The following is a 25,399-nucleotide window of genomic DNA, read 5'->3' on the forward strand; positions in this document are numbered from 1 at the left end:
CAGCATATCAACAGAGTAACCACTGGGGAAGTTTTGTTGTTGTTCATAGCACATGAGCTTTGCACCCCCGGGAGGAGGGCGGCAGGGGGACCCAGCAGGGAATGCTAGCAGGGTGCGGCACCCTAAAATGACATTAAAATGGCTATTTCTTCAGATTCTGTTGATAGTTTTAGTTCCTTTTTTGATTGTTTTAATTGTAATTCTTACATATGGCACCTTTAATGATCATCAGCTAGTCACATCTGCCTGGAAACTGAGTAAAATGCTAATTCAATATTCGCTCTTCTTCAGCTCTGTCTCCACTATCCCGAGGAAAACAATCTGGTATTGTAGCTAGTTTCTAACTTTGTCTGCCATTTCGTACTGGGCTGGTAGTTTACAGTGGGTTCGTGAGGCTACATCCATGAGATTTAATGGGGAGGTCACTGTGGAGGTTACTGAGGTATGGAGCCCCCTAAAGGCCATGGCAAAAATGTTTTTACTTTTGCTTTACCTCACATTATTTATTGCCTTCCCTCGCAATAATTCTGCATTACCTCCTAATATGCAAACATTATTGTGAGAGAACGCAAAATATATTGGGAGATAACGCAAAAGTAGTCCTTAAAAAAGTTCGGGCAATGACCCTTAGAGGGCTCCATACTGAGGTTTTTGTGTCGTTGTGGGAACAGTCAGATGTTATTTACGGAGTCATCGGCAATAAACCTACTCAGTTGTTTAAGTATGAGGACATGTCTGCCTGATGCAGCTGGAAACCAGTTTAATGAGGCCTCTGAGACCGAACCAAAACAGCAGAGAGCTGAAAGACACTAAAATGTCTGCTGAGAGAAACTGCAACGTGAGGTGATAATTCACTGTGGTCATTAGGTCATTAGTCCATCGAGCCGTCAAATTATTGTTCATAGCAGCTTTAAGATTTTTCTTGCGGATGGAGGCAATGTGTAACGTTAGCTTAGCGAGCGTGCAGTAAACATGACTTCAACAACTGCAGCTCTGTCTGTTGAAGTCGTACAGAACAGCACAGTGATGAAAAAGCAGGAAGTAGCTGTTATGTTATAACAAGGTTCTTCAGTGCAACGTCTCCGAACAGATTTTTCAATAGTTAAGCAATAAACAGTAAGACTTGAACAATGACCGCATCTGTTAGTTATTATTCTGTGTTTGAATATTGGGTTACCAGGATATTAGAGAAGGTTTTTTGTAATGCTGCTTCTTAATCCATCTCTGGGCCAGGGGAGGCAGCCTCACAAACTTGGCAGCAGACTCAGACTCCTGATTAGGATGATATAGATCATATGGTGGAAGCGGTGCCAGAACACTGTATCTGTAGCCTGAGCGCTGAACGTGCTCGCAGCACAGTAAGTGCAACAGTGGAAGGTATTTTGATTTAAGGATGAACAAAATTCAATACACTGACTTTTCTTGTACCAACAGACATTTTGACAATTAATATTTAGCATGTTAAACTTAAGTTTGTATGAAAGGATTGAAAGCTCCCGAACTGCTACTAAATGAAAGTTTAGTTAAGATAGTTTTCTCATCTTTTCACATAGAGTGAATCCAAAAACATTGTTGTTTGGAGTATGTGAAGCACATTTTAGCACAACTAGCAAAGTTAGCACGTTAGCAATACAGCTGAAAACACATATTCATGTTGAAATTTGCTTAAAGTGTGCAAAAATTCCTTGTTGTTGTCCAAGTTGTCCTTGGTTGACTGCTGTACGGTTAATATGATATTTTGTTGGGCAAACAAACCTTAAAGACAAATGAAGAAAATAAAATGTTATGAAGTGTTATGAGTGTGAGGATTCTTCATTCTTGCACTTTCCTGTGTGTTTTCTATTTTTTAAAGTGATTTACAAACAAGTCAAAAGCTGATTTTATCGAAGTTCGATCTCTTGTCAGGGATGAAGGTAAACTTCACTTCTTCTGAACTGCATGCATGAATGAATTCAATGCATGGTGGGAAAATAACACTGTCAGACATCTGCACTGCCATGCTAAGCCAATTATTTGAATTCAAACGGACCCTGCGAGTGGAAAACGTGCTACAAAATGCAAAAAGAGCGGAGATTAGGATACAGTTGAAGGATTTTTTTGATGTCCAACATGTGGGAAAAAAACATTGTCATTTTCCAGATGCGATCAAATGTCCCATCAGTAGTTACTGCTCATGTTCTGACGCAAATACAAGTAATGAAAGTACAAAGAATTGTTTAACAAGGCTCCTCTGGTGCTCAGATGTGAAACTGGACTCGAAGGTTGTTTCCTTTCCTGGAGGTAAACATCGCCCTCTTGTGGACGTTGTATAAAGTGTGTATTATTCCGGACTCTTTCTGCTGAGTGGTTTTAAAGGCAGTATGTGTGTCAGTAGAACAGTTGGATTTTCCTGAAGAGGAGTTAAACGAAACACAAACACACCCACATATTCAAGCTCTGAAACCTTTTTTTACTAAACATTTGAATTAAATCAACTCTCCACAGCCAAATGAAAAGGCCTTATTACAAATCCTCCTCAGACATTTATTTAAAAACAGAATAAAGACACATGTTATTGAGGAACAATAACGTGAGGTAAAATCCATCCACGTTGGCGCCTGTGAGGCCAAACGTGACGGGACAGCGGGCCGCCTGGTTGACCTCCCACCCAGAAGCCACTCGTGCAGGGTTCACGCCACTCTGCCTGACCTTTAACACTGCATGTCACGGGACACCGCCGCCCTGGGATGTTCTGATTGGCTGAGGCGGCTCAGAGTAAATACTTGAGGCTGTGGTTGAGAGTAAATGAAGGTTACGGGTAAAGTAAAGACTTTGTGTCATGTCAGAAAATATTCACGGCCAGCTTCGTGTCTTCCATGATGAAAATATACAGAAAACAAAGAAATACGTTAGTTTGTACTATCTTACCCCTGAAGGTCTCCTCACTCTGCCATCTATGGGGAGGAAGTTTGTCACATTAAGCAAACCATGTGTTTATATAGTGTCATATTAGCTTAAATTTTCCAACTTTTATGTGATTACGATATACTAACAAACAGAATTCAGAAGAATCTAAAAAGACAACCCAAAGAGGAAGAATTTAGAAATGTCACCTGTGCTGTTTTCACTGGCCTGCTTCCTGATCATGCACACCTTCAAAATAATGAATCCGGCCACCATGAACAGGCCGATCCCACCTCCGATCAAAGCATATTTAATATCTGGAGGGACAAACAAACAGCAGACATCGTTTAACAACAAGATGCAATGTAACACCTGCGACAGAACAGAACGTGAAGTTTGGGACACGCCAGCTCATGTTCACTGCTCCTGACGCGCTGAACGACGCTTGTATGAAAGGAGGGGAGGGAAGATGTTTGATTTCACAACTTGTTTACTCTGAGGAAGATAAAGGTCCCAGTCATGGTATCATGCTCCTTTCCGCTAATTGAATTGGGTCACCGGTGTTTGCAATTCGAATCCTGAACGTCGAGGAATCACGAGGGGGTCACTGCTGGTCAGTGTGAGCCAACAGCCATACAGATGATTGTGTTGGTTGAACAGATAAATATAACGGTGTACTCGCTTATCCATAATCAAACGTAAAAGTTTGTAATAATTCACATCATTACAATCCGCACACACATGGCCAATAAAAAGTTATAATACATGTAAATTGCTACAAATTCTTACATAGAGCCCCTTTAAAATCCCCATGAAGTCAAAATGGCTGTTTATTAGTTTTTTTTGATAGTTCTAAAGCCACTGCTAACAAACATACGTAAGCTCCAGACCGGGGCTGTGAGCAGCCGAGGCCAGTTATTTATGTTTTTCCGGTAGCTTGGTTGCTAAAGTAAGTGCTAACTAACTGCTGCTGCTGCTGCTGCTTAATGTAGTTAGCTGCCGTTAGCTCGGTGAGCGGTCCTTGCTGACTCAGCTCCGGGTTGCCAGGGGCCAAGGCTGGCACGGAAACCACCTCGGTGCTGTATTCTCTTTGGCAAATTGGCCTCCGTCGTGTTGGAGGATGTGCTGTTCTGTCCCGGTCCGACCATGTCAACTGGCAGCTGACTGTCCGATGAGAGTCAGCGTCAGCAACTCGGCGGTTCGGGACTGTGGTAGGGTGGGCCATGACGTACACTGCGCACTATTGGCTGCTGCCTGTTTTCACTGGAATAGCACTTGATTAGCCATTTCATGTGGACTTTAAAAAGTTATTGAGCATTGTTCTGATGTCAAAACTGATATTAGCCCAAAATAATACAAATACCAGCTTTTTATTGCATCTCAACTGTCTCAGTCAGTCTCCTGGAAAATGAAAAACACAGCAGTGTCTAGAAGAATCATTGCTCAGAAAAGTCATTATTTACCAAAAATGTAACATTGCGTAACTTAAAAGAACCACCCTAAATGGCATTTAGTATCTATCTAATGTGGCGTGAGTTTAATATTGTTGTTGAATGACTGACAAACAGGAGATTCCACAGAAGCTGCCGCTGTATCACGCAGATCACGTAGTAAATGACTTTCAAATTTACCGTCAACTGTTTCTATCTTCATTGTAATCTGTTGACCCACCTAGTTTTTCTTCAGAGTCTGCTCCGTCGCCTCTCACACTCGTCAGAAGACTCTCTGAAACACATTGTTTTTCACTGGATTATTTTCAGGTCACAAAAACAGGCCATTCACACAGGCAGGAAGGAGGCAACACCGCAGTGCTGTTGTGTATCAGATAAGACCGAGATCGTTGTCAGCGCGCTGCACAGCTCAGTTCAAAAACAATTACTCGACGCTCAGCCTTCGTGAAGTGCTTTCATGCATCTGCAGACTGAGTTGTAGGAAAGTAAAATGTCTGGCGGTTGTCATTATTCCCAGCCTCGGGGTTTCACCACTGGAGGTGTAAGCTGTCCTGTAACAGGTCCGGTGTGGTTAGAGGGGTTAACCTCTGACCTCTGACCTCTGGCTCCTGCCTCAGATAACATACAGTACCAGTGCACACCTAGATTATTTTCAAGACACGCACGGACAATTTGCAGGATTTACAGCAATACATGAAGACAGAAATAACAATGAATCAGGTCTTTGAGGGTTGATCTGAAACAGACACGCACACACACACACACACACACACATGCATGAATAGCTACACACATACAGTTCCCATGGTTATTTTAGACCTAGCTTCACATGTGCCTGCTGCTGGTAGGCGTGTTGACGGCATGCCTTACCTTTTTTAAACAAAGCACAACAGAAAGCAGAGCAGGAATACACATTTGAATTCACAGAGTATGAGAGTGAGAAAAATATAAAAATGTTTGATAAAGAAAAATGATTGTATCACCCCTGTAGCAGATTTAAGATTAAATCAATGATGAGATCAAAAGTTCCCGTTTTTAAAGGGGCAGTATGTAGTGTAACAAGCTGCTCTCAGGGGAAAATAAGGAACACTGCTTGAGGCTAGAAAGGCGGCAGGGTCCGCCAAATGTAAACAAAGGGAAACGGTATGAAACTGTGTTGTCCTTTAGGGTCAGTTTGTTTATTCAGTCATGAAAACAAAGAGTGTTTGTTTATTTAGTTTGTTTGGCCTAAAAATGGTTTCAGTCGGTGAAGATCTTACTCTTGTGATTGAAATTTCTTCCCCAACACTACATACTGCACCTTTAATTCAGTGTAAAGCTTATTTTACGGTGAAACAGGGTGAAACGGTTGAAGAGTTTAAATACTTTGCGGTAAGGAAATGTGGCATTTATGTATTTAGATTGAAGGTCATGGAACGCCACTCTGAAAACGAGCAGGCAGTAATCAGGCATGCTGACTGTTCTTAGAGGATTCATGTCTCCTCCCGAAATATAATTCATTTAGATTGGGATTTTAAGTTGAGGACATGCAAGGAAATATATAGGAAGGAAATATCCAGTGTTATGAGTTATTGACCAGACATCCTTGAGCCAGGCAGTGCTCAGCTGTTCCTATAGAGAGGTCAAAAGACAGTGGAGTGGTCCTGTGGGTGCTGAGCTATGATTATAAGTGAGAGTGTGAGTGGAGCAGGGTGTTACTGAAACAGAGCATACACGCTTAGCAAGCGGCTATCTTACATTTTAAAACCACCAGTGACATTCCTCTGGCAGCTCTGCGGCCCGTTTACTGTACAGTACGTGGGAGCCTTAATGAGAGCTGAAGTAAATGCAACTTCAGCATCATGAATAACCTTTGTGACCTCTTCAGCGGCCCTTTATCAGTCAGCATACTGTAATTATGATGATGTGATTTCATTTCATTTCAGTGCATTTACAGGTTGGGCACCTGAAGGTCACAGGCCAGAGGCTGAAGGGTGAGCCGTGGCAGGGATTGAACCTGTGACCAGTCATGGGTCGGTCCATGTGTTATGTACCAGTCTATGGTAATTTCAGCTTAATGCGTCCTGGGTGTTTGGAGAGATAAAGTTTCCAGTGACCAGAGAGCGACCTCTTACATAATGTGTCATGTCCAGCCAGCAGAGTCTGCCAGCTCACTGCGGCTTGAACTCACAGCAAAGGTCTAGGAATACTGAATAATCTGGCAGAAAGACAATATGGCACCTTCTTTTTTTACCTAATATATCACATGAACATTGTTGTGCTTTGGTGCAAAACCTGAACATGCAGTAACAAAAAAATGAAAATAATGCATTGATTTGTTGAAGTCAGAAGCGGTGAAATTAAGAAAAACGACTGATGTGAAATGTTGTGATGCAGTTAAAGGAGAAGAATAATATACACGTGTTTAACGTTGTGAAACCGTTGTAGTTTGGTTAGGTTGAGGATACGATCATGATTTGGATTAAACTAATTACATTAGTTAAGTTTCCTACATAAGTTGGTGAAAACAGATATGTATGTTCAGAAAATAACGGGCTGTCAGTCAAATGGGACATTTTTCAAAATATTGGGGTTACTAATCGTAGGCCATCAGTTAGCTAGTTAGCTTTAGCAAGAGTTCAGATATAGTTATTTTTTTTAAAAGATCATAGTTTTAGTAAATGCTTAATTTCACTATGACTGACTGAATAGCAAGGTATCAGTTCAGTTTACCTTTGGCTTTAGTGAAGGCTAGCTTTGGTTATCTCACTAGCTAGCTTGTTTGAGCTGCTGGAGTAACTTTGTAAAAGTACATAACCGAGCGTGTATAGACTGAAGTTTGTTTTTTAACTCGGTTTCGGAGCCTACTGCTGGTTTCACAAAAATACACTTCTATGGAAAAAAAATGTTTTGATGGTAAAACAGATCAGAATGTTCTCAGTCACTACATGTAGGCCTTATATGGCAGCTTACTTCATTAGAAACTGTCATGGTGAACTTGCTGACATCTAATGGTCTTTCCTACCATCATTACTGTAGTCAGTCAACAGTCAACACTTACACGTCAACACTACAGAGCAGTGTGCTCACCCTACCTCATTTATAATCACAGTATGTCGCATCTATATAAGATTTACTATTAACTGCAACATACATACATCCATTGTACTCACCAGTCATGAGGATAGCCCTGAAAGCAGCTGGCAAACACCCACACGTCCGATGCGCTCTCATCTCTTTCGTTTACTGACAGTGAGCGCAGTGAGTCTTTACTCATGCTTATACTGGTGAGCAATTTCCTGAGCTTGTGGGTTTCTTCAGATTCAAAGATTACGTATACAGCTGACTTCTTCTGAATTTCCCTCTATGCTAAGCTAATACAAGGCCCCTCACATTTCTTGGGGAATTAGCTTCAGTTTTAGCATCCGCCATTAAAAACAATGAATTGGTCCATGATGTGTTTCAGATAAACTTTCAGACTTACTGAAACATCAATAAAAGAAAATAACTTCATAAACTGTTGCAGTAGTTTTTTATAGTTATACTGTACATAACTATAAGTTATACATCTCTCTTTGATTGTATCTCTTCCTATGGAAGGTTTAAAGGGCCAAAATTAAATATAAAAATAAATATGTAAATACATAAATAATTGTACAATGAAATGGCGAAATAAACCAATAAATACATACTTGGTAAACAAAAAGCTTAATTAAATTAATAATCATAGAACTTAATTCTCAATAAATATGCAATTATATTTTTTAAAAATGCTTATAATTATCTAACTTAATGCGTAACTGTCATCATAAATAAATGAATGAGTAAATCACAAATTAAATGAATCATTAGTGTATTTGCATATTTGTATTCATTTGCATATTTATTTATTCATGTATTTATTATCTATGTATTGATTTATCTCTTCTATGTATCTATTCATATTTATTCATATTTCTTTAAAATCCTCCATATTTTACACGTATATTTTCAATCATCACATTCATAGAACATCCTCAAATCTCAGCAAACCTTAGAATTCATGCCATTTGATTTTCATGTGTTTGTTCATGTCTTCTCAGCTTGCACCTCGTGACTTACGAGCAGCAGTAAGTGATCGGCACTGATACGTGTTGACATAGATTGTCTGATGCAGATTACTGATATTGTTCAGATAGAAAATATTTGTGGTCCAGATGTTTCCACAGCAGACAGACAGACAGACAGACAGACATGTTTCCTCTGATTTATTACTGCCAGTAAAATATCATAGGTCAAGGTCTCCGCTTAAGCTAGACTGGATCAAACCCAGTGGGTTCGGGCTTGGTGAGATATCTGGCATACCATGGTGTTGATAGTGTGTTTGGCAGTTGCTTTTCGTCCATGTTTAACGTCTTGATTTCTCCACGCGACGATGATATAACTGCATTTGCAGCGTGCTAATGCTCTCCTTTGATTGGTCAACCGCCTGCCGTATCAACTCTAGAGGGTATCAGTTATTGCAGCCCTGTCATCGCTCCACTCACACAGGGCAAATAACGTCTGGCTGGGTGAAACGGTGCGGTGAGGCTGTAGGCTGCAGTTTCGGCTGTCTTTAATTTTTTTTCTGCGCAGATCAAAACACACCTGTGCCTCATCGCTGAAAACAACACCCTGATCATCTTTAAAAACAACATCTGTTCTTCATTTCTACAGTGACTTATTTGACACTTTCATATCAGCATGCACACATGAACAAATGTGAAACTGTTCGGAGTATTTGTTGCCTCGTGAAAAAGTAATAAAGTCTATAAGACAGAAGATCTACATAAAAAGTGTTCTCTCCACCACAACTCGCAACTGTCAGGATGCTGTATATGATCCGCCTCAGCTGTCCTACATTTACCATACCTAGGTTTACTAGCCTGTCAGCCCTCAAGGCCAGTTAGCCTCTCAGCCCGTCTGCCCCAGTTCTCAGTGGGTATGAAGGGGAATGAGCCTGGCTGATTTCCTGTTGGTTTCAAAACCAACAAGAACACATGTGGGTGTCAGTCATAATGGCATAAACAAAGACTGAATCATGACACTGGGGAGCTGGGCCTCATTCTAGGGTGTCTGTTGCCCCACTTTGTATCACAGTTACCACATTTATGTCACAAAGTATCAACATGACCGTTAAAAGGTAACACGTAAGTCGTTGGTAACAGTTTATAACAGATGTTATATTTGGCAGTAACTGGCACATTATTATACCTGTACTTTTACTGTATAGTATAGTATAGTATAGTATATGCCCTCAAGCGCAGGATAAGTCATCAACATTTTATATCGTTTTCCAGGAAGTACTAAACTCTAAAATCCTAATTAAGAATAGGCCTACATACAAAATAACATATTGCCTGTGTTGAGCCTGATACTGGCATATAGGTGAGATATAGAGCAATACATAAAAACACATAAACATGGATTTTTACTACATTGGAACTTTAAACCCTAAAAAAGTTTTTATTGCTCTTTAATAAAGCAAAAATGTTTCTCATCCGATTACTCAATTAAGTGATAAGAATAATCAACATAACCGATTACTAATATAATCAATAGCTGCAGCCCTAGTCTGAACTGAACTCTCATTATAGCATAGGACAACACATTGGGACTAACTGGGTATCTGGCCCAAGCACTGCAGTCTAATTTTCTGTTGGAGGGTTGGAGGCAAACAGAGACAGGTGAGAAATAGACTCAAGGAGGAGGTTTGTGTGAGAAGGGAAGAAGGGGTTAGGCCCATGTGAGGCCTTATTCTGGGCAAGACATGAGTGCAAGCCATGTAAAAGGGAAATGCTCTCATGGACTGCCTCTGCTCACAACATGATATTCCCACACTGCTCAGCAAGTAAGTCTATCTCCCCAAAACAAAGCGGGGACTTTTCCCTGTTAAAAATAAACATGCAACATTACCTACAAGTGCAATAATTAAGTGCTAGCAATACGAAAAACAAATGAAATATGATTTGTATGAATGTTTTTCGTCCAGTGCATCAAGTGAAAACAGTTTGAAGTGAGTCATTCATGCACTTTGACTTGAGAAATCGTACAAGTTTCCACTTACGCTGTAAACAGTTTTTGTGCATTCAACATAGCATGTAAATAGCATATGCTACTACGCAAAGCTAGTCATGTGCAGGCTAGTGTTCGACAGATGAGCTGAAGTGTGGAAGGTGCAGTCAGCAGAGAAGGCAGGCTGTTACCTTAAGAAATACAACATGACAGAAATAGACTGGCGTAAATATGGCACCTTGATGGAGTCCTGTGGATGATGGGGCCACGGAGTCGTGGAGCTGTTGTTGGGACCAAGACGGGCACAACAGAAATTGTTAGTTCATGCTTTCAAAACTCTTTTTCTGGCCTATACTCTATTTAAACAGATGTAACAGACAATGAGAATTCTGTTGACACAAAAACGTGCTCGCATAAATGTAATATTAAAGCTCAAGAACATCAGAGATTGACATCAAATGTAAATAGACAGGCAATAGGTTATGCAATTTGTTCTCTTGTAGCATATACAACCAAGTTGAGCCACACAGGATTTCTCCACTTTCTCCATTTAGGGAATGCACAGGGTCAACATTCACATATGACCTCATCCGTTGACTTTCCTCTGACTCACAAAGGGTAACGAGTGTGCAACATGTCCCCTCCATTTCAGCTTAATCTCACAGCAACAACAGCTGCATTGGTCCTAAAACTAGACTACCCAGTCCACAACACAGACTTGTAAACAAAGCTTGAACAACATGAATTAGCCCTGCCCCGCCACAGTCACATCAGTCAGCCGATATATCCGCCCAGCCACCAGTCTCCACTTCAGGGACTGTCTCGCTGATTTGGAGTTGTGTGATGCAATTGGCTATATCAGAAAGCTTGTTTCCCTGGGTGACAGAGGCAAAATGAGTCACAAGCTAAGTTAGCCAATGGTGCTGTCAACCAGATAAGTTCATCCCACCCCTCTGTATTGTCCCCACCAAGACTCAAACAATGAATGCCTCTTTTTAATTGACACAAAGGCCCTGACATCTTTTCAAAGGTGCCTGACAGTAAAGAGAGGGTCTATGTGGGAGCCTATCGGCCCTCACTGCTTAGATACAAAAATAACCAATGACAGTGTCCATTTCATCCTGCTGGCCTGCCTTGCACTGCCACTCGACACCCACTGGTTATTCCAATAGGAGCTAGCTAGCTGCGTTCTGTGTTGCTGCTCAGTTTGGCCACACCGACTTGTGCATCTATTTTGGTATCTTCTGAGCTCGCTCACTATGAGGACCGTGGCCACACCAGTGCATTTGAACATGGACCTGAGGGCTTGACTCACTTTGGTGAGTTTTCTTTGTTTCCTCAACTTCGAGAGAAACAGTTTGTTAACCATGAGTGACGAGCGCTAACTGGAATTTATTCTCAGCAGGTGGTTCTGCACTGGATCCTTGGACTCTGCATTGAGGATTTGTGTGTGATACTGGGGTCTCGTTTGGACGGTTACACTCAACATGAAAGACTCGTAACGAAGGTGAGGGAGCAGTGTGATTATATGGGTGTTTATAAAGACATGAAAAATACAGAGGGCCAGCAGAATATAAGATAGATAGATTTGGACTAAGTTTTGCTCTAACAAAGACTGACAGCCCAGGGGCTCCTTGCCATGTCTGTATTTCATTACATTAATATTATTACACATACATACTGTCATATAAGTAATATAAACACTAATGCACATCTATGAGGACATTTATATTCCAATAGATGTGCCTTTATACAGTACAGACAACTGGGCTACTTCATTCTTTGGGTATAAATACACGAGCAGATGTGGGGAAAGTACCGCAGTTGCTAACTGATCTCCGGTTATGAAAGCTGGAAGACTGTTGGCAACCAAAGTCTCCTGGAGAGCCAAAACATTCTGTAAGTCAGACAGAAGATACAGTAAAGTCACTTACTTCTAGCAATTTTACACGGGGTCGTTAGGTTCTGATAACAGTAATAACGATTAGAATAATGATTTATCTAATTGGCTGTTGTAAACTCACCTCCCGTTATTCAGCTCACCCTTCACCACGATTGGCTTGTGACACTGGGGATTGCTTTCTAACTCTACAGTTTTAATGTACAAATACGAGCAAGCACATCATTTAATCTTTGAGTGATTATATTGGTCTCAATGAACCTCATCTGCTTATAAGGAGAGTTATGGTCTTACAGATACTTGAACAGTTATCTGCGAGTGGCCATGCTCCCAGGTCAGGGCATATAAATGGGTTAATGAGCTATTCTAAGACCTCACCCAGATAGCTAAAGTAAGCTACAGTAGAGCAGCTGCTGCTTAGGAGCTCCGTGACTGATGTGATGATTTACATGCATTTCCTGGGCTCTGTGGCGTAAACCTGGTGGCACGAATATTCTTCTAGCGCTGCACAGGGGAATTTTCTATATGTGAACCAAATAAATTCACCAAATGTGATAAAGATATTGCATTTTGAAGGGAACAATGTGAAGTGTGGGGCTTTCCTTTGAAATACACACATGAACATTGGAGATGTTCACATTTTCTTCAATGGACTAAGACCTGTTCTCATAGCCAGCTACAGTATGCTTAGGGCTCACAGTTTAAGGCACCATACAGTGCTTAAAATAGCCAAGAGCATGGTATTTAGTGTTTGTCTGCTGCTTGCATAGTGACAGCATGGCTGAAGCTGGCACATGTCCTGTACATAAAGGTCATCAGCCCAACTACAGAGTTCACAACCTTTTATAGCAATGTTAATAAAACATTTTTTTTTGAGTTTTTGAACTGCACAACATGTAAAATTAAAACAGCTTACAGTGTGTGAGTAAGAAGATGGGGTTAAAACCACAATTTTATACCACTGACACTGATTTCATTGTCTTTTTTGTCCAGGAAGTTCCAAGATCCGACCACCTCCTAAATCTCTGTCTGACCTGGAAGAAACCAAAGGATCTTCAGAGTTGCAACAACTGTAAAGGGAGGCGAAACAGGTGATGCACGAGACAGAAAGGCTGCTGTTGACATCATGAGCTGTGTGGAAAAGCGACACATGAGCCATCGGATGGGAAGCATGCTCCACCATCGCTTCCCCAACGGCTTCACCGACTTGTTCATGGACGAGACTGATCGCGAGGTCAGCACTCTCACAGATCGAGCCTTTCGGAGTCTCTGCGTTGGAGATGACGCAGTTTACAATGATGAGTTCTTGTATGGATACTCACCTTTCAGTTGCCACAAACCTTTGGTTGGGGAGCCTCTTAAAAAGACTCATCAAAAGGAATCTAAAAAGCAAGGGCAAAACAAAAATGACAAAAAATATGCTCAGCCATGGAAAGAGCAGCAACAGAAGAGTATATCTCACATGTCGTCTTTCCTCAAGGCATTAAGTGCCACAGAGGAAAGCTGTGAGGGGATGTTAATCAAAAATGGAGGTATGACAGACTCTAAGGGGGAATCCTGGGATAAGTCTGCACTTCGCAGCATCCAAAGAGAGCTATCGGAGTTCTCCTCGGATTATCACACCAATCTCTCGGATGGACATTACAAGAACCATCATCGACATCATACTGGTGATGGTTCATCGAACAAAATGGGCAAAGATGCTGCCCTTCCCTCAGGGAAATCCTCAAAGACGAAAAATGGGAAATCCACTGTCAAATTAAGGAAACTTAACATCAAAAACTTTTTCCTCCACAGCGAGTTTAGCCCTTTCCAAACATGGAATGATTTTAATCGGTTCCCATTTGGCCAAGAGGACACAGTTCTCCCCACAGATAATATCCCTAAATGGTACGACTTGCCTTTTTACAAGGAACTGACAGAAGCACACAGAAAAGAGACTCTGCATGCAGAGGAGGCGCAGTCATGCCAGAGGGTGGCTGTTGAGCCCCCTCCTCCCACTGCTCCTAAACCTATCCGTTCCGGTCCTCCGCCAAAGGTCCTGCCAAAGCCCTCAGCCACTCCAGCTGAGACAAGGTGCTCATCAGAAGGAGGGGATGGGAGTGCTGCCCCCTGGAGGCGCAACAGGTCCAGGGCTAAAAGTGTGATCCCAGTCAATCAGCATGGGGTACCACCTCAGGAAAACAGTTTAAAAACAGTAGATGAAAGTCTTTTCTTGGTCAAGAAGGAAGTCAGATCTGTGGAGGTGAAAGCAATTGAGGAGGTCAGCTCTGTTGCATCGACTCCTTTCAGCATCTGCCAGCTGATGACTCCCCTCATTCCCTCCAGACAACCGACAGAAACGTCAGAAATTCTCCAAGGTGTCTTTTCACCCTCTGCCCTTGACCTTCCACTAAGGCCACACTCTGAGGCCAAACTGACCCCTGAACCTCCGGTCAAGCGGGACAACTACAAATCACTCGCCTCGAGCATCCTCTTTAACCTCAAAGATAACAGGAAAAGGGTGAAAAGCCGCTACAGCCCACCTAAGTTTAAAACTTTGGAGGTGCCAGGGAGTGGCTGCCCATCTCCACAATCAGATTATCTGAAACATCTGCAAGGTTCTGAGGGCAATGCATCTGGCTTCAGCACTCCTGCAGTTGGACAGACAGTTTGTAGTCCTGTTTTGGAATCTAACAGCATGCCAGCAGTTGATCTTGATAAGCCAGAAATGGAAACACCTCTTTCAGATGATTATTTGTTATCAAATCTACTGCAAAGCAAAAAGGAGGGTAGTCTAACTAAGAGTCCCATGGCTAAAAAGCTAAACTACCCATCCCTGAATCTGTACAAGAAAACAAGCCCTGTTGACAGTGATATGAAATATCTTCAAATCCCTCAGAGCACTGGTGCTGCTTTACACACAGACCAACCAACTGAGACGGACAAACTTTCACCACTCACACTTAACAAAGCACTCTCTCCAAAAGCACTGCCAGCAAACACAGGGCTTTCACCAAGTACTTTGAATGTCAACAAAGACCGTTCACCCATAATTTCACCTCATGCACTTGAGAAAGAAGGCTTGTCATCAAATGTATCAGCAGGGAAAAGAGCACCAAATGAACCAGACAAAGCAAAACAACCTGCAAAAGACATTAAAGAAAAATACAATGGAGTGCAGCCTGCTAGCTCTAAAGAAAAAGATACTAGTGGCCAGCCCATCAGTACAATGGATGTGATCAGGGCAGCAAGGGAAGCAATTAATGCAGCCAAAAATAAAGCTCAGTCTGCAGCTAAGTCAGAAGGCATCAATAAGTCCATTTCAGACATAGAACACCTGGAGGAGAAAGAAACAGACCAGACGGTTGCCTACTTGAAAGAAATGTTAAGCACCAAGAGGGAGAGTTCAGTACCCGAAAACAATCATGTCTCATCCCAGAATAGAAATGACACAACCAGTGCAACACCAGTTGGCAAAAAAGGTAATATCAAGAAAGAGCCCCCGCCAGTTCCAAAGAGAAATTTTGTTAAATCTGATATTCAACTCCATCTTGACAAACAGCAAACACATAATGTTGACGGACTCACTAATGGTGATTCGACGAACGAGAGCCTAGATTTACCATCAAATGACAATGAATCTGTCAAGAAACAGGGCAGACACAAACATATATTCTCAGCCAGACAGAACAATTACATAAAGTGCCAGAGATATTCAGTGACAGATGATGAACAAGGAGAGGAGTTCGAGGAAGGCGATCTGAAAGTGAATACAAGAACGGAGACAGAGGCAGAGGTGGTATCACCAAGAGAAATGAGAGACAGCGAGCATATAATTAATGATTTGCATGCTTTAAAGGGCCTGGAGAGAGCAAAACTTGGAGATCGCGTTCTCGATAATGCGAGGAACAAATTAGCTGTTTTTAACATAGATGAGGAGACGAGGGCTAAGAATGATTTGATTTCAAGGGAGCTAAGGAATATTAAGAAGGGTATGATGTCTATGAGAGGGAACACATCGGCTAAAAGAGAGCTATTTGCACACAAAGAGAAGGAGCAGAGCAAGCCGGAGACTTTTGCAAAGATAGACACTAATGTTATAGTAAACAAAGCCGTTTTTAATGACAATTACGACAAAGCCAAAATGGCTCTTGAAGAGATTATTTCAGAAAGGCAAAAGAGAAAGAACAAATTGACAGAGCCGGATGCAAGTCCAATATTTGATAAGAATGAGGAAAGTTATGTAACAAGGGTACAGCAACGTAAAAAAGCTATGAAAGATTCTGCGACAGATGCTGATAAGAAACAAAATGGCAGCCCTCTTACACAAAAAGAAAATGATTTAAAGGAGAGGTTAAGTGATCTGAGAGACCACAATCGCATGAGACGGATAATGTCGCAAACTGAACCTGGGCTTGGTGAGACTCACGTATCAGGTGGCAAGATTGGCAATGAGCTAAACACACAAATTAAAGCGAAACACGTTAATGACAAACTGACTGAAGATCCGAGCTATGAATCAGAGGCGGTGAATTTGAGACGTGCAGTGAGACAGATGTCTGAAGAGAGTGGAGAAAATCTAGTGAACCGAAATAAAGACAAAAAGAGAGATGCGCCTCCTGTTCCTCCTCGGAGCAAAAAGGGAGGGAACAGAAGAGATAGCGTCAGTCAGGAGACAGATAGTTTAAAAGATGTAGTAGAAGAGGATATCTTTAAGAAAGATGAAACTGCTGAGGTAGACTTAATTGAGATCAGGAGTACAGGCTCACAAAGTCATGACGCAGATAGTGACACAAAAGAATCAGTTTCTGGTCAAAGTGAAACCAGTACTGATAAAGAGAAGAGGGATGTGGTAAACAAGGCAAAATCAAAATTCAGCCCTGTAACCAATCCAATTATATATGATAACATTTCACCCTCAAAATGCCCAGAATCAGCAAATAGATTATCACCAAAGTTAAAAGGAAATGAAAATAAGGCAAATAACTTGCAAGCAGATATGACCCCCACTACGGACACCCCATTCGAAAACACCAACGGCAGGGCACAGGAAACACACAAGGTAAAGCGGAAGGCTCCTTTAAGACCAGACCATTTGAACACATCAGATGACAATGTAACTAACAATGCAGTTGCAGAGGAAACTGACAAAATCAATAGAGCTAGTGAGGAAATAAATGTGGATGCAGAGGCTCCAAGTGAAATGCCCAGGAGTATAATATCTCCCTTACTGTTGGTGAATGGTGTTAGCATCAACCAGAGCCCACCTGATCAAGCCAGCTTGTCCTCAAAATCATCCTACTTCTCTGTGGAGAGTGCACTGCACAGAAACGCTGAGACCGAGTCAAATATTTACAACTCTCTGGAGAACTTGATTGGAGAGGTGGAGGAGATTGATGAGATGACACGGAATATTTCACAAAACACAAAACCAGAATCGGACAGGACAGAAGTGGATTATTATTCTTTAAGTGATCATGAGAGTGAGCCAGAGGTTGTAAGGCAACTGATAACATCTCCTCCAAAAGAGACAGAAGTACAGTGCAAAGACAACAAAGAAGGAGAAAATACCACAGCTGATCATGATGAAAACAATGAGATACCAATGTCACCCCCCAACACTTTCTCACCACCTTTGGGCATCCCTTCCTTATTTAAGGTCAAAGACAACACCTTCACCAATAAGTTGAAGAAGACTATACAACCCTGGACACCAAGGGGGAGTCTGGATGTTTCAGAGAGACAAGAGGAGGAGATACATCAAGTAAAGGAAAAAACAGAGCTCCCTCCAGCTAATGAACCTGCCACCAGAGGTAGCACACCAATCCCAGATGAAATCTTCACACCTAAAGAGATTCCATCAAACAGTTCTCCCCCCCTTCTGCCATCTCCTTTAAATCTGCAAAGTGAAAACCCAAAGAAACCACAGTTTGGAGGGTTCCTCACTGTCCCACAGGAGGAGGACAGGTTTTCTGGGGTGAGTCCGTCATCTGAAGGTTTGGAGAGCTTAACAATGAGTGCAACTGACACAGCGGATGAGTTGGGAATTAATGTCGGAGTGATGGCAGAGCATCTAGTGACAAAGGTTCCCAGTGAACGATCTGGGTCCACCTGCAGTGGTAATGACAGCCAAACAGGGCTGCCCAAACCACCAGCTGTCTTACCCAAATCTGAAAAGGCTGTTCTTAAAGCCATTAAGCTGACAAACAGAAGGATGAAGAAGGAGGAAGCCCAGAAGTCCCCCCACAAGTCATCTCAAAGCAGCAGCAAACACAGAGCGGACAGACACAAGAGTGACAAATCTGAGAACAAAAGCAGCAGCAGCGGTAGAAGCAAAAGCAGAGATAAGAAACACAGAGAAAAGATTGAAGATGGCCATCGCCATAGTGAAAGCCATGTCAAAAACAAAGATGATCAGAGGGAGCATCTACAGGGTGAAGGAAAAGACCACAACACTGAAAACCACCGTCACGACAGAACAGGCATGAGCCACAAGACTCGGAGACAGAGCCATGATTCTGTGGAAAGTAATAAGCAGAACAATGAAGCACTACCCAGTGGTAAAACAGAAAGACCTGGCCGCAGCACCAACAGACACGTCCGAGACAAGCCAGAGCAAAGAAACTACAGTAGTGATAGGATCATCAGTAACGTACCTGTGTACAAAGCTCACATCAACGATAGACCCACGTCGGACAGGCCTTTCAACAGATCACAAAGCATTGACAGGTACCTGGGAGATAAAGTGGAGCGGAGGCTCAGTGCTGATATGTCAGTCAACGAGAAGCTTGATCCGAGGACCCAGCGCATTGAGAAATCCATCATGGACGAGCTTCAGCAGAGAGGACGAGCCAGAGACAAGGCAAGCAGAGACAACCCACTGAGAAGGAGTCACAGTATTGATGCGTACAGCACCGAAGTACCACATCCTTCAGCCCTGTCCCGCCAGTCAAGCCACACCAGCCACACCAGCCAAACCAACCAGCTGTCTCGCCAGTCCAGCATCGAGCACACCATTGTTACACAGTCCTTTCCTATGACCCAACGTAAGCTCCTCCAGGATCCGGACTCTGGGCACTACTTCATGGTGGACATGCCCGTACAAGTCAAAACGAAAACTTTCTTTGATCCAGAAACAGGAAGCTATGTTCAGCTGCCAGTCCAACCACCAGAGGGTGCTGTTCCTCAGGCATCGCCCTTGGAGGTTTTGACCCCACCCATGGTTGTTTACCACAGCTTTGTCCCTGTGCCTCTGTCGCCCATGGCTCAGAAAGCTACCCTCCAAGCCCCTCACATAACACCAGAGGAGTTTGAGCAGAGACACCTTGAGAGGTCAAGGCAAATGCATTGTAAGGAGAGACATCCATATTTAGAGAATGTCTATGGTCAACATGAGCACATGTTAGGGGAGTTCCTAGGCACGGAGGAGCTGGACTGTCCTAGCTGATAGGCCATGAGGTTTGAAAGGAACGATCCGTCTTCCGCTTAGGCTGTTTCGTATCATCAAATTGTGGTTTTCATTGCATTCGTTTTGGCCTGTTAAATACAGAATAAGAAATACACAAGAACAACAAAAAGGACAAAAATGCAAGGTACATCGCCAATATCTGTTTCATTTTTGAAGTGAAGTGTTTCAGGGTGGATTTTGTCACTGTCTGATCCTTGTATTACTTTGCTTTAAAAAGCTATGCTGTCTTTTTGAAGCTACTGAGGCCTCGATTGGTTTTGTAAAGAGGAATGAGTTTGACTTGAGACAGGAGATAGTGAATTTGTGACTGAATGATAGTTATTGTATGCTGGGTTGACTGATTTGTGTAAGATAATGTGCAATTTATGAGAGATAAATGGGACATGGATGATCCATGTACATAATGTATTTAAGTGTAAACAGAGAGGATACGTTTGGATGTAAATCTGGAATATTTATTGTAAATGCTGAGAGTTTGTTATATACATCGACAGTGGTGGTGGGGTCTCCACTGCTTTTCAGGTATTGCGCCCTTTTGTTTTATTTCCTGCAAAGTTTGTTTCCTTGAGATTTCTTTTTTCACCAGGCAGTTTGCAGTCACTTAAGTTTTCATGAGAGAAACATGAAACAAATATAATTGATTCAGAAGTATGACTGATTTGTATGTTATTGATTTCAACTGACCACACAACTAAATTTTTAAAACTTTTTGCATGCTGAAGTTGAAATTGCGGTTACACCTGTTGAACGTGTTTGATATAACACAAGTTGCATTTATACTGTCTAAAAGCTTGAACTGGCATTGTTGCAATGAATGTTTTTTTTTTATATGCAGAGGACATGAAGGAGAATTGGTTTGCAAGTTTGTTGCATTGGAATTTTTTTCTAAACTAGAATAAAGCAGGGCTGTATTGTGTCTGTGATCCATTCCAATAAAAAACAACTGTTGTTACAGACTTTTATTGTACTAGTGTCGTTTATATCACTGCAGTGTCATTCTTCATGTAAATGTCCAAACAAATGATATTCCTGTTTTTAAAAATATAATCATAACTGATAGGACTAGGACAATCACATCTTACAGTGACAATGTTTTTGTGTTTGTTTGTTTTCTGTATAATGCTCTCCACAAGCAATGCAAGCCCACATGTTCACAAACAAGAATTACCACTGGCCAACGAAATCCCTGATTAAAAAAAATAATAACTTATGAGTGAACAATAAGTTAACAACGATGTGTTTTTCATTTGAAACTGGTTTAATGTGGGTCTGTAATTGCCTGCGTTTCAGATTTTGTGTTTTTAAAGTAAGTTTTTCAAAATAGAATCACAATCTGATCCAGATACTGCTGAACTACATTATGGTAGGGTAGGTTTGTAGTCTTCAACTAGAGCTCTTTCCTGCCACCTGTTGGTCAGTTACTGTAGTGAAAGGGGTAAACCAGATGACAAAAATGAATAACAACCTGCATGTTGCTTTTATTTACGAGTATATATACAAATTCAAATTGCACTCAAGATGAAACTTTTACATTTTCTTAATAACTGTTTTGAGTTGAAGAGGTTCTCAGGGGTTCTTATTCACCATCCAGCTGCTCATATGCTCTAGTTTTGATTGTTCATCTAATAAAATATGTTTCTCACAAAAGTAACAAATGTGTAGGCTGTGGATTTTGTTTCTTTTCTTTTTACATTTAAATGTATTTCATGTTTTTTAAATTTGATCCTGTCACCACCTTTTTGACTTCTGGCATCACAACTTGTAGAAACCACATTGAGATTTGATCAAGAGGGACTGGGTTACGCAATACGAATCCCTGTTTGGGAGTTCTTTGCAACGGTATAAATATAACGTTCAGATGTCCATGAATTCAAGTACTCAGATCCTGGCAAGTTAAAAACTTAGCCAGACAGAAGAAATGGCGTTAAGTTTTTAGACATGTTGTGATCTGTAGGCATGAGACGAGATTTGGTATCGGAAGCTTTCTGACTTCCATTTGTAGTCACAGTATTATTGACCAATCACATTTGAGCAGGCGTTGGTCGCATTGAAGGTAAACATACCATGTGGAGAGCAAAAGAGGTGGGACAGGCTGGCTGAAATGCAATCTCGGAACCCTTAATCTCGGACCTGCCTGACGGTGATTTTGCTTTTTTGAAAAATGTATTTACATTTGTATGCAGACAAGTTAAAAGTCGGTTGCGCTCTCAACTAAGACTCAATTCTTGTGTCTCAAGTTGCTACTCAGACTGTAAACATGACAGGGGCAGGAAAGAGAAAGTCTTGAGACCAGATATCTGTTTTCCACTTATCTGTGGCCAAAACCAGAAGCCCTCTCACACTGGCTGTTGCCCCAGAGGCTAAATTGTAGTAAGATAATAGTCGGTTCCAAGATTTGATATTTTAAAACACTTTACCATGGCCCTGTTTTTTTAAATGCTGTATTCAGGTCTAAATCTTTTGGTCATCCTTTCATGAGAAGTTTTGGAATCCCAGGGCTGAACGAGAGAACTAGACAAGGATCACTGATTAATAGTTGAGGAATAGTTGTTTTATTTCTCAAAATATTACAATAATTTAACATATGGACGAAAATACAATGTTTAAATCAATTCAAGCAAACCGCCATCTTCCCATCCCTCATTGTCTCATTGTGAAAAAGTGCAGGAGGTGCACAGCCGGTCAATGACAGCCGCAGCTCAATGCCACCATGTCGTCATACTGCTTTAAAACCACGTTCTCCTCATCATCAAAATACAACAAACTGATGGACTGGAGTCTGTCGGGAACACAGCAGGGAGCTCCCACTTCATCACTGGAGAGCTTGAGCGCATGCATGATGGAGCGCACCGTGGCGTGGTTGGTGGCTCTGAGGTTTCCCCCCAGGGGGAACGGGCAGGAGCCTTTGCAGTGGTAGGCGTTGTATCCCCGGGGAGAGATGATCCAGCCAGACCAGCCGATCTCCTCGAAGTCAACGAAGAGGGGAACGCGCTGGCAGGACTGGGCGCGGCTGTGGGGCAAGAAACCTGGAGATGCACGTCGTCTCCGGCTGCGGTGCTCGTGGAGCTCAGTTGCTGCTGCTGGAGGTTGGGCTTGTCCTGTGGAAAGATGATGATAATATTGGGTTAGCATAACATAATGAATGTAAAGTATGTCATTTGGGGGCTTTTTTTTTTTGCTTCTGTATTATTCATAACACAGACAGATGAACTCCTCTAAATCACATAAATTCAGTAGAACCTACAGGTTGTAATCTAATCCCAACACTACAGCTTGATTGCACAGATTGTTTCCCCCTCTTTTCCTAAACTGTGAGATAACACTGGTAACACTCTACCTTAAGTCCCCCTCTTTAGCATTAATAAGTAATATTTAAAGTGAATAAATGGGTTTTATCACACTGTAATGTAGTTGTAAGCAGATAAAAGTGTTTATTATTGTGCTTGGCAACAACTATAAGTCCTGTGAGCTGGTATATGTAAGTTATAATGCCCGGTGAAGTCCATTATCACGAATGAATGGACGACACTATCCCACCTACACCATGAGAGTAGAGTAGAGTTTTTGACAAGCTATAACTCTGGTTCCCTGGCAACAGCGGAAAGTGTTTAACCAGACCATGGTAAAAAATGACAATGTTGTTAAAACACAGTTGTAGTAATAAAGTAATATAATAAGTATGTCTATTGAAGATATTACAATTCCTGACTACGATTACACTGTACATTAATAAAAAGTGTCCTTAATTCTACAGTCCTAAAGATTTATTCAGAATTTCAATTCTTAATCTTGAAATTTTTTTTATTTAATATTGAACATTTTGGGCTTCCGTACCTAATGACTGTGCTACTGAAATTCAAAGTAAATACAGATAAGTGACCCTTTCATGCCCTTCCTCACTACCTTCCACACTCATACCACAACCATCCCCTTACCCAGGTACGACTGGTTTGAGGCTCCTGTCCTCCCGTCGTCTGAGAATATGACCAGGTAGGCACTCGTGTCTGTCAGTGACTCCATCCAGTTACCAGAGGGAAGTGTGGTCACCACCAGGATGCCGTTATTCTCCTGGCTGTTGCGGATCCACTTTGACACCTGACATCCAGAATATGATTCAACACGTTAAACACATCATTGACCTCTTGTATTGAATATTTAGTGTAAACAGGTGATTTCTTACTCCAATGACAAACAGCTCAAATATATTAAGATATACAGAAGTTGTTTTTGGTAATAACAGTAAAAAATACAAAACATTGAAACAGCAGGGAGGGTGTTACCGTTTGAGTGACATTGAAGACTTCCCATCCCTGTGTGTACAGGGGCACCAGTCTGGAGGTGATGAGGTTTCCTCTCCATGGCTTCACTCTGCTGTCCAGCACCTCATACAGATCCACCTGGACAATCACAACATAGAGATGCTGGTTCACTAAACTGTTTCCATCTTCCTAACCTCAGTTAAATGCTTGTATTTACTAAATTCCTGCAGACACTGAAGGAAAGTGTCTACTACTCACCAAAAATACTGCTGATACAATTATCTGTCACGTTACTCTCTGATCTCTGGTGATGTTTACACTTTGCACACGTCCTGATTTATGATACATAAGAAAAGAAGACGTAATGTCACATATGTTACCTTATAGAAATGAGGCCCGTATGACTTCCCGAGGTAAAACTTCTGTTTCTTTCTGAACCAACGGAACTCGGCTTTGATCATTCTCTCGTCTCTGCCGAAAGACGACAGATTGAAGAAGTGAAACCTCTCTCCAGCGTGACCTGCGGGCGCACAAAAGGTCAAACACATCGTTAGTGGAACGTTTACATAATATTTTATAAAGAAATATAACAACTTCTTTAAAATTGTGTGTCTACCAGGAACGCTAGCCGCGCGTAATCGTGCGTAATTGCGCGTTTGGCTAACAATAACGCACACTGATCCATTAAATTTAGTGCTGCTGAATAGCCAAATGTTTTCTTAAACCAAGTAAATGTGTTTTCCTACATACGTTCTTACAAAACAATCGTACTCCGCGCTTGTACTCACCTTTATCCTCGAAGCTCCTCACTATGTTTCCTTCCAGAATCTCCTTCTGGCTTTTCGGGGTCCCATCGGACACCGACACCGCGTTAAAAAGATCCAACATAAACTGCGGCGCCTTCTTGTGAGGAGCCACCGCTGGACCTCGAGGTAAATCCTTCAGGTGAACCCTCGCGTCCAGCTTCTCGTTCACCGTCTCGGTCGCCCCCAGAGCCGCCTGCTGCCGCCCGGCCCTCCCTCTGTCCTGCGGGATAGCGAGCGGGCTGACGCACCGCAGCTGGAGAGCGAGGACGAGCCAGAGGCGCAGAGCTCCTGCTGTCATTTTTAGTGAGAGTGGACTGAGCTCTACACCTGTGGGGCGGCGGGTGATAAGGAGGACCCGCTGCCTTTGATGGCAGGCTGTGCCTGTATTCAGCTAACACTGGGAGATGATTGGGCCGTGATTGATGATGGTGGGGAGGAAAAAACAAAGGGAAGGCGAAAATGATCCCGAGAGTCAGCTACAAGAAAGTAAATAAATGACTAATTTCCTTTAATTTGTGTGTGCAGCTTACAGTAGGTCAGGGAGGTCAGGTTTTATCGGGGCGCAGAGACACGTTTGTAGAGAAATGGAGGGGTTTCTTTGATGCAGGCTGTTTAAAGATCATTTAAAATGGTGATAA

General features: G+C 42.0%; 3 protein-coding genes across 4 annotated transcripts; 1 reads left to right on the plus strand and 2 right to left on the minus strand.

The window, feature by feature from the left end:
* Nucleotides 1–2,647: 2,647 nt before the first annotated feature.
* LOC311249966 (transmembrane protein 273-like) lies at nt 2,648–7,541 on the minus strand. The gene is made up of 5 exons (XM_084341420.1): nt 7,487–7,541; nt 4,555–4,608; nt 3,093–3,200; nt 2,908–2,933; nt 2,648–2,768 (listed from the first exon to the last, which is right to left on the minus strand). The coding sequence occupies exons 1-5, from the start codon at nt 7,491–7,493 to the stop codon at nt 2,691–2,693; spliced, it is 273 nt and encodes a 90-aa protein (XP_084197546.1). The 5' UTR covers nt 7,494–7,541; the 3' UTR covers nt 2,648–2,690.
* Nucleotides 7,542–11,561: 4,020 nt separating this feature from the next.
* On the plus strand, nt 11,562–20,653 carry LOC311250316 (uncharacterized protein). Of its 2 annotated transcripts, none has more exons than XM_084341956.1 (3): nt 11,562–11,665; nt 11,749–11,853; nt 13,240–20,653. In XM_084341956.1, exon 3 carries the CDS (start codon nt 13,373–13,375, stop codon nt 19,673–19,675), a length of 6,303 nt encoding a protein of 2,100 aa, XP_084198082.1. In that variant the 5' UTR covers nt 11,562–11,665; nt 11,749–11,853; nt 13,240–13,372; the 3' UTR covers nt 19,676–20,653. The 2 variants fall into 2 exon arrangements, with proteins under 2 accessions (XP_084198082.1, XP_084198083.1); XM_084341957.1 differs by having other exon boundaries at nt 11,628–11,665; nt 11,752–11,853.
* A 1,572-nt stretch (nt 20,654–22,225) lies between these two features.
* On the minus strand, nt 22,226–25,169 carry LOC311250353 (bone morphogenetic protein 2-B). Its single transcript, XM_084341994.1, has 5 exons — nt 24,744–25,169; nt 24,336–24,475; nt 23,977–24,093; nt 23,632–23,791; nt 22,226–22,794 (listed from the first exon to the last, which is right to left on the minus strand). Exons 1-5 carry the CDS (start codon nt 25,057–25,059, stop codon nt 22,379–22,381), a joined length of 1,149 nt encoding a protein of 382 aa, XP_084198120.1. The 5' UTR covers nt 25,060–25,169; the 3' UTR covers nt 22,226–22,378.
* Nucleotides 25,170–25,399: the final 230 nt, after the last annotated feature.

This window comes from Pagrus pagrus, assembly GCF_965226575.1.
Source record: "Pagrus pagrus genome assembly, chromosome: 21".
NCBI classification, from domain to species: domain Eukaryota; kingdom Metazoa; phylum Chordata; class Actinopteri; order Spariformes; family Sparidae; genus Pagrus; species Pagrus pagrus.

Coding starts and splice junctions, on each gene's coding strand:
- LOC311249966 (XM_084341420.1), bottom strand. Junction 2,934..3,092: donor GGCCAGTGAAAACAGCACAG/GTGACATTTCTA, acceptor TCCTCCCCATAG/ATGGCAGAGTGAGGAGACCT. Junction 2,769..2,907: donor GAGTGAGGAGACCTTCAGGG/GTAAGATAGTAC, acceptor TCTCAACCACAG/CCTCAAGTATTTACTCTGAG.
- LOC311250316 (XM_084341956.1), top strand. CDS start 13,373: ATGAGCTGTGTGGAAAAGCGACACATGAGCCATCGGATGGGAAGCATG.
- LOC311250353 (XM_084341994.1), bottom strand. CDS start 25,059: ATGACAGCAGGAGCTCTGCGCCTCTGGCTCGTCCTCGCTCTCCAGCTG. Junction 23,792..23,976: donor TCTTCAATGTCACTCAAACG/GTAACACCCTCC, acceptor TCTGGATGTCAG/GTGTCAAAGTGGATCCGCAA. Junction 22,795..23,631: donor CTCAAACCAGTCGTACCTGG/GTAAGGGGATGG, acceptor ATCTTTCCACAG/GACAAGCCCAACCTCCAGCA.